This window comes from Harpia harpyja, chromosome 15, assembly GCF_026419915.1.
Source record: "Harpia harpyja isolate bHarHar1 chromosome 15, bHarHar1 primary haplotype, whole genome shotgun sequence".
NCBI lineage: Eukaryota > Metazoa > Chordata > Aves > Accipitriformes > Accipitridae > Harpia > Harpia harpyja.
Window position 1 is genome coordinate 1,226,050 of NC_068954.1, and position 13,519 is coordinate 1,239,568.

A 13,519-nucleotide genomic window follows, 5' to 3' on the forward strand; every position below is an offset into this window, starting at 1 on the left:
CCCGATAGGTGAGCAGCCCCGTCCCAGAGCTGCGCCGGGCTCCGCAGCGGCTCCCGGCCGAGAGACGCCGTAGCCCCCGCGAGAGACGGCTGCCCTCGCTCACTCTCCCTCTGCCTCTTGCCCCAGGATCCTCTGTCCCCTGGGAAGGCGTGGAGGGCTCTACCGAGAGCCTGGAGGCAAGGTAAGCGGAGCGCTTCCCTCCAGGGGGGCAGCCCCCTCCGGGAGCCCCTGGCTGGGGAACCCCACTGGTGGGTCCCTCTGCCCCGTGCAGCTGCCCCGTTGCCCCCGGGAGGCTGCGGGTGGGCGAGAGCAGGATCCGGCAGAGAGCCAGGGCCCGGGCTCAGCCCCGATCCCCGAGGAAGCCGAGGAAGGGAAAGGGCTGGAGGGGCGAGGGAAGGGAGGGATGGCTCGGGGAGGGCAGGTTTCCAGGCCAATGCCCTCTGCTGACACCCGCCGCACCCCCTCCCACAGAGCCCACCGGTGGCCCCGGCACCCCTCTCTGTCCTCAGCCCCTGGCCTGGGCTTGCCCCATGTTCCCGAGACCCCAGCTTCACCCCCAGCATCCCAGAGCTGGCAGGGCTGGCTGCGGGCAGCTGGGAGATCACCCAGGAGAAGGCAGCGAGAGGGAGCCGGGTGGGTCCTGTCCCGCAGCAGCCCCCACAGTCCCGCCGGTATGTCCCCCCACAGGTCGGGGAAGCCCCATGGAGGAGAATGGTGGGAAAGCGGCTATGGCAGGGAAGCTCCTCTCGGAGACCGGAGACATGGGTCAACCTGGAAATTCCAGTGCTGCCAGCAGCTCAGAGCTCCTCCGGAGCCAGCCCTCCATCGCCAACATGGAGGAGCTCGCCAGATCCCTGATGGAGTCCCTGAACATCACCCAAATCTGCTGCAACCTGCTGGGAAAGCTGAACATAGCTCAGGATAGCAGCACTCCAGTCCTGTGCGGAGCCACGTGGGAAGAATATCCCGTCTGCCTGCAGTGCCGTCGATGCCTCACCGGCAGCTGCCCGCACTGCAGCCAGCCCGCGGCAGAACCGGACCTGCCCACGCTGGCCGTCACCCTCTGCGCTGTGGACATGCTGGTGCACGAGGAGGACCTCCAGCTGGAACTGGCGCTGGGCTTTGAGCTGGCCATCAGCGGGGAGCCGGTCTACGTGTGGGAGATAACCCAGCGGCTCCCCAAAATCGCCCCCGAGAGATGCTGCGAGGAGTGCAACGCGCCTCTGCCCAGGAGCCCCGGGGACGGCAAGGGCTCGCGGGCATCGTTCCCCGTGGCCAGATCCCCGGGAACCCCAGCGGGACAGATGAGGCTGGGCAGGCAGGACGCGAGGGCTCCTCCTGCACGGCAGACCGGGGCAAAAGGCGGCGATACCAGCCGTGCCGACCTGCAGCCAGCCGGGCGGGGGGAGTCTGTCCCCGCCGTGGTCCCCACGTGGCCCCTGCCCCCCTGGGCACAGCCTCCCCCTCCCACGGCCCTGGACCGCCTGCGGAGAGTCGGGCTGGAGCCCCTGCCCTTGGTGGGCTACAAGGGCCTGCGGCAGGGGGTCGGGCTGCAGCGCATCCGGCAGTCCTGGTGCAAAGTGAAGAGCAGCGTGCGGAGGATCGTCGGGGCCGAGCAGGGCCGGCTGTGGCTGGCAGGGAGCTCGGCACCCAAGGGCACCATGAAAGGGGACCCGGAGCTGCCGTTCCACCTCCGGTTTCAGGTCAACGCGCTCTTCCACGCCATGGCGATGGAGGCGTGAGGAGCACCGGCGAGAAAAGGTGGGACGGGGAGGAGCGTGGGCAGGGCGAGCGCAGGACGGGAGGACGGGGACGGGTCTGGGCTGTCTTCTGCAGCCGTGGAAGCTGTGCTGTTCGGGAGGCGTTTCTGTGGGACGAGATCGTGTGGCGTGGGAGCGCGGGGGCGGCGGCGAGAGACGCGATGGCCTCTCGCTGAGTTTTGGTGTTGACACCGCTGGGGAGGAAAGCACGTGGAGAGGCAGGGTCCGGCTCAGAGCCGGAAAGAGGCCGGGGCAGGTGGGTGTCCTGCGGGGCTTGCGGAGGGCAAGGGTTAATGCCGGGGATGCCCAGGAGATGCCGCTTGGAGCCCAGGGCCCCCCTCTGCCCCCAGCCTGGGCCTCTGCGGGGGGGATCCTGCTCGGGGACGAATGGAGCCCTGGGGTCCCTCCTCACCCCCCTTCTCTCTTCCAGGGCAGGCCAGAAGAGACCACCCGCTGGGCAGCACCCCCAGCCGATGGGGAGAAGTGACTGGGGCTTCCCGGCCCAGCAGCAGCCCCTCTCGGTCCCCGTCGTCCCCAAGACATCGCCGTCTGCCTGCTGCCGTCCTGCCCAGAGGGGAAGGCAGGGCCATGCCTGCTCTGCTCCCCGTGCGGCTGAGGGACCAGGCTGCCGGCCGGGGCACGGACACTGGGGAGAGGCAGCGGGAAAAGAGGCTGCCACTGGGAAGGCGCGGGGAAGACAGAGGGAAGGAGGAAGGGGCTCGTCTGGAGAAGCAGCCAGCGACACGCCGTCTCCCCACTAACGCGAGAACCCATCAGGGAAACCCACCCTTTATTGATCGATTAAAATGGTAGCGTCTTAAAAACATCCCCGAGATCTCTTCAATTATTCAGTGAGGGTCTTGCACACTTGAAGCTGAGAAAGGTGACATTTCAACAGCTGAATATTGTAGTGAGCTGAGAAAAGAGCCCTTCCCTAATATACATGGCAAGAAAGTCTCCAGCCGCAGTATATACCAATCCACACAAAATAAACCGAGAATCAAGAAGACCACAGGGAGCTCACACTGTGTGAGAAAACCTGGCTCCCTGTGAGCCCCCAGGGATGTCCGGCCACCCCACCACCTCTGGGCTGGTAACCTTAGGAAGATGTTTGAGCGGCTGGACACTTCCCTGCCTCTGACAGAGCCGTGGGGAGGGAAGGGCAGGGAGTCCCCTTGCACAGCCCCAGGGCTCTCTGCAGGGCCTTGGCAGCTGCTGGGGCACATGATGCCTGGTGTTCCCCCGTGTGGGATGGGTCCCTGCACCGGGATGCAGTGACCTCCAGAGCTAGGAGTGGAGCGGGGACAGTGTTGGCAGCGGGAACGGGTGTTGGGGCCGCTCGGTGCCGTCCCCACACTGGTGGGGCTGGCGTGTCTCCAGCTGTCCCAGGTCCCTGCTTCACCCTTGTTCCTGAAGTCTCTCCAAGGAGCCTTTCGGGAGCGCTCCCATGGCCCCGGCCCCAGCTCTCCCTCCCTTTCCCCCGGGGCCGGGGGCTGAGCTCCCTGGGAGGGCTCCGAGACTCCCAGCCTGGGTGCCCCGGTGAGGGATGCACAGCCTTGTGATCGACGCCATCCTCCAGCCCCATTTCTCTGGGACTAAAGTCACGAAGGGGACCCATAGAGGAGGAATGCGAAAGAGGAGATGTCCCCAGAAGCTGCTGAGAGGCTGCGGGGAGGAGAAGGGCATGGGGCCAGGGAAGGTTGTGCCACGGGGCTGGGGACATGGGGGAGGGTCCCATGCTTCATGCTCCCAGCAGCTTCTTGACCATGTAGCCTGGCATGCTGTAGAGGAAGAGGGCGATCATGATGAGGAGCAACAGGGCCAGCACGATTTTGATGATAAGCCACTTGTAGCGCGTGCAGATGAGGTATTTGATGGACTTGAGCGGGTTCAGGAACCAGATGAAGGACGTGTCCGGGCGGCTGCGGGGGAAGCAAATACCCATCATTAATGCCTTGGCCATAGAGAAGGGAGGCACAGCAGGCAGTGCAACAATGGACATGGTGGGCAAAGGGAGGTGCAGGATCGCATTCCCTGCGTAAGCCTGCACAGAGTGAAAGAGCCCAACCAGGAGGATCAGGAGGGTGGACAAAGGGAGTCAGCACGACACATGCCAGATGGACTAATGCCGGTTTGTGAGGGAGTGTGAGGATTCCAGTCAAAGCTGGAATCTGGTGGTGAGGACCAGAGGGGTGGAGGAGGTGGTAGGAGGCCAAGGAAAGGGGATGGAGCCAAGAAGAGAAGCAGAGAAGGAAAAAAGTAAGGAAAAGCAGCAGGGCAGTGAATAGCAGGCAACGGGGGGAACCAGTAGAGATGGCTCTGCCCATGACTCTCATTCCTACATCCCCCCCAGTGCGACCCCTCCTCTCCTCCCCATGCCTGGCTCCCTCCCTGGGGACCACCTCACAGCATCTCCCAGAAGCCCAGGTGCCTGCTGGGGAGTGGGGTTTCCTACTTACTTGGGTTTCTCCAGTGGATCAGGCTCATTGCGAGCCAGCCCGGCGGGGGATTTCTCTGCCTCCTCTGCTGTCAGAAGGTGCAGTTCAGCCTCGACTTTCCCCTGCAGGGAGCAGAGAGTTGTGCTGAGACCTGGGCAATGCTCCCCACCTCAGCCCCCAAGACATGGTGACAGAGGGGACCTGAGGGAACAGAGGCAAGTGCAAGGGGGGTGGAGGTTGTCTGCAAAGAGTTGCCATCCCCAGGATGCAAAATCCCTCCCTTTTCCCCTTCCTTACGGTGACCTCCAGCTCATCATTCTCATCTCTGGCCACGAACGGCCACCAGCCCTTCACCCGCTTCTGCTTGAAGATGGAGACCATGGGCAGCTCTGCCTCGTTCGTCACCATCTCCAGGCTGCACTGTTTCGATGTCTTGGCTCCCCGGGGGAAGCGGTTCAGGTCCAGCTCGATGGCCCCTGGCAGGAGAAAGAGGAGCAGAGATGTTGGCACCCCCAAAGTGCTGAGTCCTTGGCTGGAGGTGCGCTGGGCCAGCATCTCCTCCCTGGAGAGCAACGTTGAACTAGCTCTGGGAACTAAAAAGCTGACATCTTGACTACAGGAGCAGCCTTTGAACAGCAGCAGCAGAGACAAGGGCTCTCATCCTGCCTGCTCTTACGAGCAGCTTCTAAGGGGGTTTGTAGGATGTTGTGGACTTGAGGAGCAGAGCTGCCCTTATGGGTTCCGTTCCTATATAGGCTTTGCCTCATCCCACGCTGCTCGCTGCTTGTCCAGCCATGGGGTCCCTGCTGGCTGCCCCATTGCCCCACCTCAGCGGACCCTCCACTTACCGAGGAAATCATCGGCAGAGAAGTGGTCAGCATCCCAGACCTGCAGGGTGAGGCGAGCTGGGATCTTGTACTCGGTCTCATCCCAGGAGAACATCGACTCCTTCTTGGAGATGACGATCTTCTCCTCCGCCATCAGGTAGTCAAAGGGGAAGATGTAGCGCCAGTTGAAGTTGCCTTCACCAGTGAGCGAGTGGTAATGGACGTCCGTGTCTTGCTTGTCCTCCTGCTGACCCTTCAGCCACCTGCAGGGCCCAGAGGGGTGAGAGGGGTGGCACGCGTTACAGGAGGGAGGAGAGGGCACAGGACCATCCTGTCCGTGCAACCAGGATGTCTCCAGGACAGACTGGAAGGACCTAAAGGGCACGAGCAATGGGCTGGGGCTGCTCCAATCACCGCAGCAGCAGCATCTCCAAGGGGTAGAATGGACACGGGGGCAGGAGGGCCCTAGGAGGAACGGGGGAGTTTGAGAGTGAGAAATGCAGGCGGGTTGTCAGAGGTCTTTCTCTGGGCAGGGAGATGTTAAAGAGGTGGACAGGAGCAAGGAGCATTGCTGGGGAGTCTGGAGCAGAGCATCCTGGAAGGAAGTCCCCATCCCGCACTGGTGGAGCGGGGAGGCTGTAGAGACCTTCTCACTCCGCCGTGGGGTAGTTAGGCCTCCTCTGATGGCAGCTGTCCCTGCGGAGGCAGCTTGGTCTGTGCTGGTCACCGCAGGCTCCCTGTGTCAGGGCACATCTATCCGAGCCCATCAGAGGTATTTAGCGCCTGCTGCAGGCTCTGCTTGAGGGTGGGGTTGTCTCTGCTGACCTAATCTCCAGTGAAGGGACCTGAAGTGCCCATTCAGACAGCCACCGTGGGCACCAGGTCACTGGAGGCAGTGGGATCCCCATCCTCCTGCCCTGGGAGACGGGGTGGCCGTGCTGACCTTGCCGTCGCATGTACTTCTGCCCCTAATTTTCTGGCTCTAGGGAGCAGGGTTCCCAGAGCAAAAGGGACACAGAGGACAGTCCATACCAGCAAGTCTGGGTCTCCAGGGAACACAGTTTTTTTTTAAAGACTGTGAGTGCCCCCCAGCCCCTTTCTCTGATGAGCCAAGGCATCTCCGTTCCCCAGGGTGCTCTCAGGTTTTTTGTGCGTCTGTTTGTCCTGAGGGGCTGCAGCCAGCAGCGACATGACTCCATGCTCGAGCATCCAACGCAGGGTTGGTCTCTCAGGCTCTGAGCATGCCGATGCCCTGCTTTGCCCCGCAAAACTAAAAGGTCAAGTGATCCCCCACCATACAGATGGGGAAGGGCTGGAGCATCTCAGATTCAGAGCCACTGCAGAAAAGCCACTGGGCTGATGGGACCCGAGACACCAAAACAGACCCAGTTTCCTGAAAGCAGCATGAGATGCAAGCAGAGGAGACCTGGCCTGAGCTGGTGAGGCTGCAGAGAAATCACCGAGCAGGTTAACAGACTGGTGGGAAGTCACTGCATAGTCAGCCACCAGCCTGAAATGCTGTTGCATTGATTTGAGGTCCTGGGAAGAATTGGGCTATGGGCAAGAGTGAGTCCCCTCACCTCTGTACAGGCAAGTTTTGGAAGGGCCTTTCCCCTGCTGCTGGGTGAGAGCAAAGCAGAGATGGGAACTAACCACAGTTTGGCTCCAGATGCTGGAATTGGAGGTTGCAGGACAGAAATGCCAAGTGGGGTCATCAAGACAAGCTCAAAAAGGGGTAGAGGGGCAGACGGCGGGGACCAAGCAGCGAGGCCTCGGCCATTACCCCCTGACATAGATGTCAGACATCTTCTCTCCCGCCAGGAAAGCATCATCTTCCAAAACCACCTCATCGGTGTTCCAGATAATAACCCGCAGTTCAAAGCTGGGCAGCCAGGCCAGGCACACACAGCGGGTCGTGCAGTCAGAGAGAGAGATGGAGAGGCAAGAAACACAGCACAGAAGACAATGGCAGCGTTGGCTCTATCCGACCCCGCACCACAGTCCACGTCATACCCCCCCTCCCCTCTCCAAAACCACCCCGGGGACCCCAGCCAGCACTAGCATCCCCCAGGGAGAAGCAGAGGAGCTGGCACTGGCATGCCACGCTGTACCTACCCCCTGACAAAAATGTCACTGGATTTCTCGCCAGTGAAGTAGTCATCGTCCTCCAGGATGACCTCGTCTGTGTTCCACACTATCACTCTAAGCTCATATCTGGCAGGAGGAAGGGAGACAAGGAGGTGAGGCACAAGGGCAAGAGGGAAAGGGGTGACGCTGCCAGAAACCAGGGCCAGGCACCGAGATGGCAGGGAACTGCTCACAGGGAACTTATCTGAGGGATCATGGGGACAAGAACAGGACGGGGAATCTCTGCATGAGCTCAGATTAGCCCAGGCAGGGTGAGCAGAGCAGCAAGGGGACCTTTACCTCCCTCTGCTCCGAACCTCTGCAAAGCCCATGCCAAAGGCTCAGTGGAGCAGCCCAGGCTTGGTCTTTGGTGGATTTGTGGCTAAAATGGTGTCTGCAAAACGGTCTTGAGTCCAGCTTTCTTCCTGGTTTCCCCACGTTACTCAGCAGGGCTGTCCCCCCTTAGAAATGGGCATCACAGTCCTTCTTAGGACTCCAGCAGGTTCAGAGACTCTGAGATATTCCCAGCCCTGCCTTTTGTGTGCAGCAACCCGGGGTTTCCCAGTCGCATTTGGCTTGGTTGGGAATTTTGGTGATGGAGAAAGCAGCTCTGGTGGGAGTGGGCGGAGGAAGAGCAGAAGCCAGATTCCTCGCAGGGCGCAGCTGCAACGTGGAAAGGCTGGAGGAAGGCTGGGGGACGGTGGCAAAGAAAGGCAGCCATGTGGCCACAAGCACAACTCATTGCTAGAAGTACCTACAGGGGAGGGGAAGGGGATTTACAGCTTCCTTAACCCACCTCCTCTGGTATCTCCCTCCAGCAATGCCCTGGCTGAGCCCAGCTGTGGGACTCCTGCCATCTCCTCCAGCCCCCTCCTGTCTGCAGCCATGGGTGGGAGCTTGTCCCATGCTGTGCCTCTCCAGCACCTACAGCTAGTGTCAGGTGGTGCCCAGTGCTCCCAACAAAGACAGAGGAGATGGATTCAACCCCTAGGATAAATAACCAGGCATAACCTTGCTTGAAACAGGCTATCTACCTGCAAACCCTCTCTTCAGTCCATCAGTAGGAACATCTCAGCTCCAGCTCATGGGTCACTGCTCAGCATGGCTGTCCCACAGACAACCCTCCGCTTTTCTGATCCGCGCTGGTGTCTGGACCTTGCCCTTGGCCTCAGCTTTCCTGCAGCTGCCTGCTCTGCTCCTCAGACCCCAGCTGCAGCCCACTGGGATCAAGGGACGTTCTCTCCATCCGAGGCATCATCTGTGCAAGGGCACAGGGGTGCAAGAGATTCCCACCAGGATGCCCAGTGCTGTCCCCGTATCTCGGCCCTGAGGGTGGGAAAAGGGGTCCAAGGACAGAGTCTAGCAGGGTAAGGCAGGGATAGGAAGGATGTCGAGGGAATAAATGTCTGTCTTTTCTCTAAATGAGTTGGGAGAGGGCAGGGTGGGGAGGGAAGAACTCTTTATTACCCTGCCTGTTGCCTGCTCTGTCCTGCTTGGATTGACCAACTCTGTCTCAGTAACCTTCCCTGCTCCGGGCTCTAGCCATCACCTCCTGGAAAGGGCCCGTCCAAACTGCCCAGGGATGCCTTGCCCTGGGCTAACCCAGGGTCTCAGGGCTGGCTGCACTGGTCTGCCCCGGCCCCATGCCGGGCACCGGGGAACAATTTAGTTTCCTACTCTACAGAGACGAGAAAAATCGGGAGCTGCAGGAAATGGAACGGGCATGATACCACCCTTCAGGAGCAGCGCTGGAAGGGGAAGACATCACTTGATGCCTCCAGTCTTGGGATCTCTGGAAATGCCAGCGCGGTCGAGGTACCCAGGCAGAGGGCTGGGCTGGGCCATGGAGCAGCAGCAGGAGAGGGGAGAAGCAGGGCTCTGTCCCCAGCCTTGAGTTTTCCCTGGGGCTGGCTGGCTGGGAGGTTCTTACTTCTTCGGTTTCCTGGGGGAAATATCAGTGGCAGGGCCAGGCGCTGGCATGTCCATGGGGAACATGTCCACCCACATCTCCAGGCGACCCTGCAAGGTTGGAAAGGTGCAGTCAGCTCCCCTGGTCCCTCCTTGCCCACCCCCCCCACCTAGCAGGGTCCCCCCCAGCTCCTCTTGCCCTTCAACATCAGTCTGGCCGTGCCAGATGTGGGGTAGGGCCCTGCAGCACTGAACTCTGCCAGATATGGGGGGCAAGGCAGGGCTCCCCCGTGCCATCAGTCCTTTCCCACCCCTTGCAGAAGTATCTCATGGCATAGCGTGGTGCTGAGGGGCACAGCGTGGGGAGTCAGGGGACCAAGGGACCTGGGGGGGGACGAAATGGACGCAGGCTGGAGCAGGAGAGGCACTAAAGACTTAGTTTGCTGGTCAACAGATGACTGTTAAGGGCTGTTGATGCCCAAGTGCCACTATTTGCAGGATGCCTCCCCCGTCTCCGCTGCCCATGACAAGGTGGGTTACGGCTGCTCTGCCCAGCTGACATCTCTGCTCCCTGCTTGGAGGGTCCGCAGGCTCGGCAGCGTGGGCTGCCTCCAATTCTGCTCTGGGACTTTGAGGACCTGCTCGATGCCCGGCTTGTCAGGGTTCAGCAGCGGACGCGTCTCCACGTGCTCGGGAACCAGCTTGCAGCCCGCCCGTGGGATGTCCTCCCAGTGGCGCAGCACAGTCAGGGCCAGGTGTTCATCTGTCTGCTTCTTCTGACCTGTATGGGCAAAAGGAGGGATGAGCTTGGAGGACCGGGCAGAGAGACACCAGGCACAGCAAACTGTTCCTCTACCCCTAACTCCAAGGGAGCAGAACTGCCTACTAGTTACTCCTCTCCATTTCCTTGTGTACGCTTTGTCCTTCAGCCAACACTTCCTAACACCTCTCTTTCTCCTCTCTCTAATCCGTGTCATTTACAGAAAGTCCAGATCCCCTGCCTGTCTGCATTTTCCCAGGCTGAACAAGCTCCGTATCCATTGTCCACGTTCTCCTCCTCTTCTGCACCCCTCCTGGCCTGCCTTCATCTTTCTTGAGCACACGTGAGTGCATTGGGACACCACCATTGTTTGGGGGTACAGTTACATGGAGAATGGCTTCCTAAACCCTGGGAAGGCCAGGGTGGGCTGTCTTCATTGCTCCTTGGACATACACTTCCAGGAGGAATTTCTCAAAGGCAGCTTCGATGATGCTATGCCACGGATACCCATGAGTGATTCTGAGAGCAACCCACTGGCCTGGGTGGTCTATAAGACTCTGACTGGTCACATACTGGAAGGTCCATTTAAGGTGGTGGATGGAGAGTGACTGCAGTGCTGCTTTGGGGTGATGGGGCCACTACATCTGTCTCCAGTCCTGGATGATGAGGGGACACCCCAGACCCCTGCTCCCCTCCACAACCTTCATCCCATGGGGCAGGTACCATTTTCATCCTCAATCTCCGTGGGGCCGGTGAAGACCCTGTTGGCAACTTTCACTCTTCCTCCTGGCCCAAAGTGCGGCCCATCCACCTTGCCCTCTTTGCACAGCTTGGACAGGATTTGGGAGGGCTTCATGGGGTCACGCCAGGTGTTATAACCATGTCTGTGAATAGGAGGGCAAGGTCAGTGAAGTAGTAGCAAGATTTGGAGGAAAAAGCCATTTTGTTCCCCTCTGCCAGCAAAACAAACGCTGCTGCCATGAAGGACCCGGGATTCACAGGGAAAAGATCTGAGTCAGCAAACGTGACACTTCAGAGCAGACCAGGTCCCTCTGTGCCCCCTCTCTACACTTTGCTAACACCCTTCCACCCCAGCCCCTTTACTCCATGCTGACTCAGACCTGAAATTCCCAGCGCACCCCACTTGATTCCTGATGCTCAACATTGCTCCTTTGGCACTGCTGCTATTTCAGCTCTGGCCTCACCCCTCTACCCAGTCCCACCAGTGCCCCCCAGTCCCTTCCTCCCTGCCCTGGGCTCCTTATAACCCGCTCCGCTGCTGCCCTGCCGTGCTGGTCACAAAACCTGTCTTAAGAGTGAGGGTACAGCACAGACTCCTCCATTAGCAGGCGATAAAGGAGGGAGATTCCTGCAGGAGATCTGGGCTTGGTGTGGCAGATGAGACAGGCATGGGTCCAGGCAGAAGTTTGGGCTGGGAAAGCTTTGCTCGTACATGGAGTAAGTCTGTGACACCCCGCAAGTAGCTCGGTGCTTGCTGTAGTAGCGGTTCTCCAGATCAATCTTGGTCTCTCCAATGAGGTCGTCAGTCCCCACCAAGTCCCAGTCGTACACCGCCACTGTCAGCATGGACTCCATGGGGAAGGTGGCCTCGATGTCGAAGGATCTAAGCCGGGGGAAAGCAGGTGAGGGGAAAGAGAAAAGCTGTTGAAGGGTTTGGCTGCTGCTCAAGACAGATACATGGGTGAGGTGGGTCTGCTCCAGTCTGCGGAGGGTGTTTAATTTGCACCTACCGCTGCAGGACATTCGAGGTAGGGGTTTTAACTAAATCTCTGCGTGGGCTGTTTCGGACCCAGCAGCCCTAGACAGGAGCTGGCACAGGGTGATTGCTTGGCCTGGGTGTCTCAGTAGCCCTGAACCTAAGTTTGTGTGTCACCAGAGAGACAGGCCATACCCTCGCTCGAGTTTTGGCCTAACAATTCCTAAAGTAGGTACTTAATCTTGATCAGATATGGACGTCTCTTAAACACCCTTTACTATATTGACCACACAGCTGGCAAAGAAGGACAGATGGCTGAAATGAGGATGCCTACGCTGCTTGCAAGGGAAGTTCTGTGTGATCATTCCCATCTTCTGAGCTCAAGCAGCAGCTGTGGGACAGCTAGGGTGCAGGTCCAAGGGCTGGCAAGCTTGGCTCAGGCTTAGCTCACCACTTCCAGATGCAGACAGGTAACAGGGCTGGGGCAACTCACTTTCCAAAGACAGGGTTCAACTGCTTGGAGATGTAGTTCTCCTTGTCTTTGATGTCCGTCTTCCCCAGCCTGATGGCAATATAGGGGTCGGCTTTCCCATTGATGTCAGCTGGGTGAAGGTCCGTGGCCTGTAGAGAACAGGTGAGATAAATCAGTGCTGTCCACAGTAGCAAAGAATTCAGGGATGATCCCATTCTCCGTCCCTGAGACCATCCGGCCTTGCCTAGCCATAGGCATGTGGCTAAGCACTTTGGTCCCCCTAAATGGAGTGTCTTGGTTTAAACTGGGGATAAATCCTGCCTTGTGTCAATCCCTGTCCTGATTTGGGGAGGGGTTGGGGCTGGCCGTGTCCCCTCAGAGAGACATAACCACAGTCGTCTTTGGCATCTCTTTCATCAGTGGAAAGAAACAGGCTCCTCTAAAGAAATAACCCGAGCAACAACCTGACCAAGATGTCAAGAAGACTGTCCCCTTCCCATCTTGTTCTCTCCGCTGACTACATTAGGGCCAGAGGCTTCTGGCTTCTCCCCATAAAGGGGGTGAGTATCCCCAGACTCTCCAGTCCCAACCTCCATCATGGCACACAACAGCAGATGCCCATGCCAGGACACATCCAGCTGGTCCTGGTTGTTGTTGGTGGTGGTGCTGACCAGGCTGGTGTCTACTACTGCAGCCTCAGTCTGTTGGTAGTAGATGGGAGACTCATTACCGCAATGGGGTGCAGCACTGGGTGGAGAATCAGGCTAGTGGGAAATGTAGCCGAAAGTAGGTTGCATTTGTAAAACACCGGGATAAGGTGGTGACAAAGAGCAGTCCCGGTGCTACTAGCAGGACTGAGATCCCTCTCAAGTGCCTGGCTATGGTACCTCACTCATGCTTGGGGACGCAAGGATGACTAGTGTAGGGGTCAGGAAAGGACTTTTTCCGGACCGCACTCCATACAAAGAAATGTGCATTAGCTGGATCGATCAAAAATGACCCAGTGCAAGTTTAAGGAGGTGCCATGCCCTTCAGCCAGCTCTACTAGCTCCTACCAGCTCCTATTCTGCTCTGCATGTACTTCACTGAGGTGTCGTGGCTATGTAAGGAACCACCACCTCATAGTCTGGGCTGATCCAAATTATTCACGTGAATTAAGCACTAGGACAGATATGCTGGACCGTCCTACACACCAGAAGAAAGGTCTCAGGATCTGGCAGGAGCTTGGATCTGGCTTGCTCCCAGTGCTTGGAGCACACCCCCTCCCCCCAGCATCCCTACAGCTTTGGGACCAGCTCCTGGATGTGTGCCGTAGAAGGGAGCGCAGGATCTCACCTTACCACACCACACAGTTATACTCACCCGCACAATATAGACTCGGACCAGCACATTGATGGGGTCATTGCTGGGGATCCCCTGGAACATGCCGAAGTTGGGGTCGTATCCTGCCTCCTTGGTGATATCATCAGGGAGCGGCACTTTGTAGACACACATGGAGCCCTAATGCGAG

General features: G+C 58.9%; 2 protein-coding genes across 28 annotated transcripts in view; one reads left to right on the plus strand and one right to left on the minus strand.

Annotated features, from left to right (window-relative positions):
• Window positions 1–778: 778 nt before the first annotated feature.
• LOC128151891 (uncharacterized) lies at window positions 779–2,586 on the plus strand. The gene is made up of 2 exons (XM_052809680.1): window positions 779–1,761; window positions 2,191–2,586. The coding sequence occupies exon 1, from the start codon at window positions 834–836 to the stop codon at window positions 1,740–1,742; it is 909 nt and encodes a 302-aa protein (XP_052665640.1). The 5' UTR covers window positions 779–833; the 3' UTR covers window positions 1,743–1,761; window positions 2,191–2,586.
• The window catches only part of OTOF (otoferlin), a 108,691-nt gene continuing 97,705 nt past the window's right edge, over window positions 2,534–13,519 (minus strand). For 17 of the 27 annotated variants that reach the window (XM_052809657.1, XM_052809655.1, XM_052809653.1 and 14 more), the window contains 12 exons: window positions 13,372–13,509; window positions 12,031–12,158; window positions 11,274–11,444; window positions 10,544–10,704; window positions 9,699–9,841; window positions 9,083–9,171; window positions 7,141–7,239; window positions 6,809–6,907; window positions 5,047–5,288; window positions 4,496–4,674; window positions 4,220–4,320; window positions 2,534–3,682 (listed from right to left, as the gene is read on the minus strand). In XM_052809657.1, coding sequence (XP_052665617.1) covers window positions 3,502–3,682; window positions 4,220–4,320; window positions 4,496–4,674; window positions 5,047–5,288; window positions 6,809–6,907; window positions 7,141–7,239; window positions 9,083–9,171; window positions 9,699–9,841; window positions 10,544–10,704; window positions 11,274–11,444; window positions 12,031–12,158; window positions 13,372–13,509 — 1,731 coding nt within the window. In that variant the 3' untranslated portion in view covers window positions 2,534–3,501. The remainder of the gene's footprint in view (window positions 3,683–4,219; window positions 4,321–4,495; window positions 4,675–5,046; window positions 5,289–6,808; window positions 6,908–7,140; window positions 7,240–9,082; window positions 9,172–9,698; window positions 9,842–10,543; window positions 10,705–11,273; window positions 11,445–12,030; window positions 12,159–13,371; window positions 13,510–13,519) is intronic. The other 10 variants (XM_052809678.1, XM_052809662.1, XM_052809659.1 and 7 more) reach the window with 3 other exon arrangements.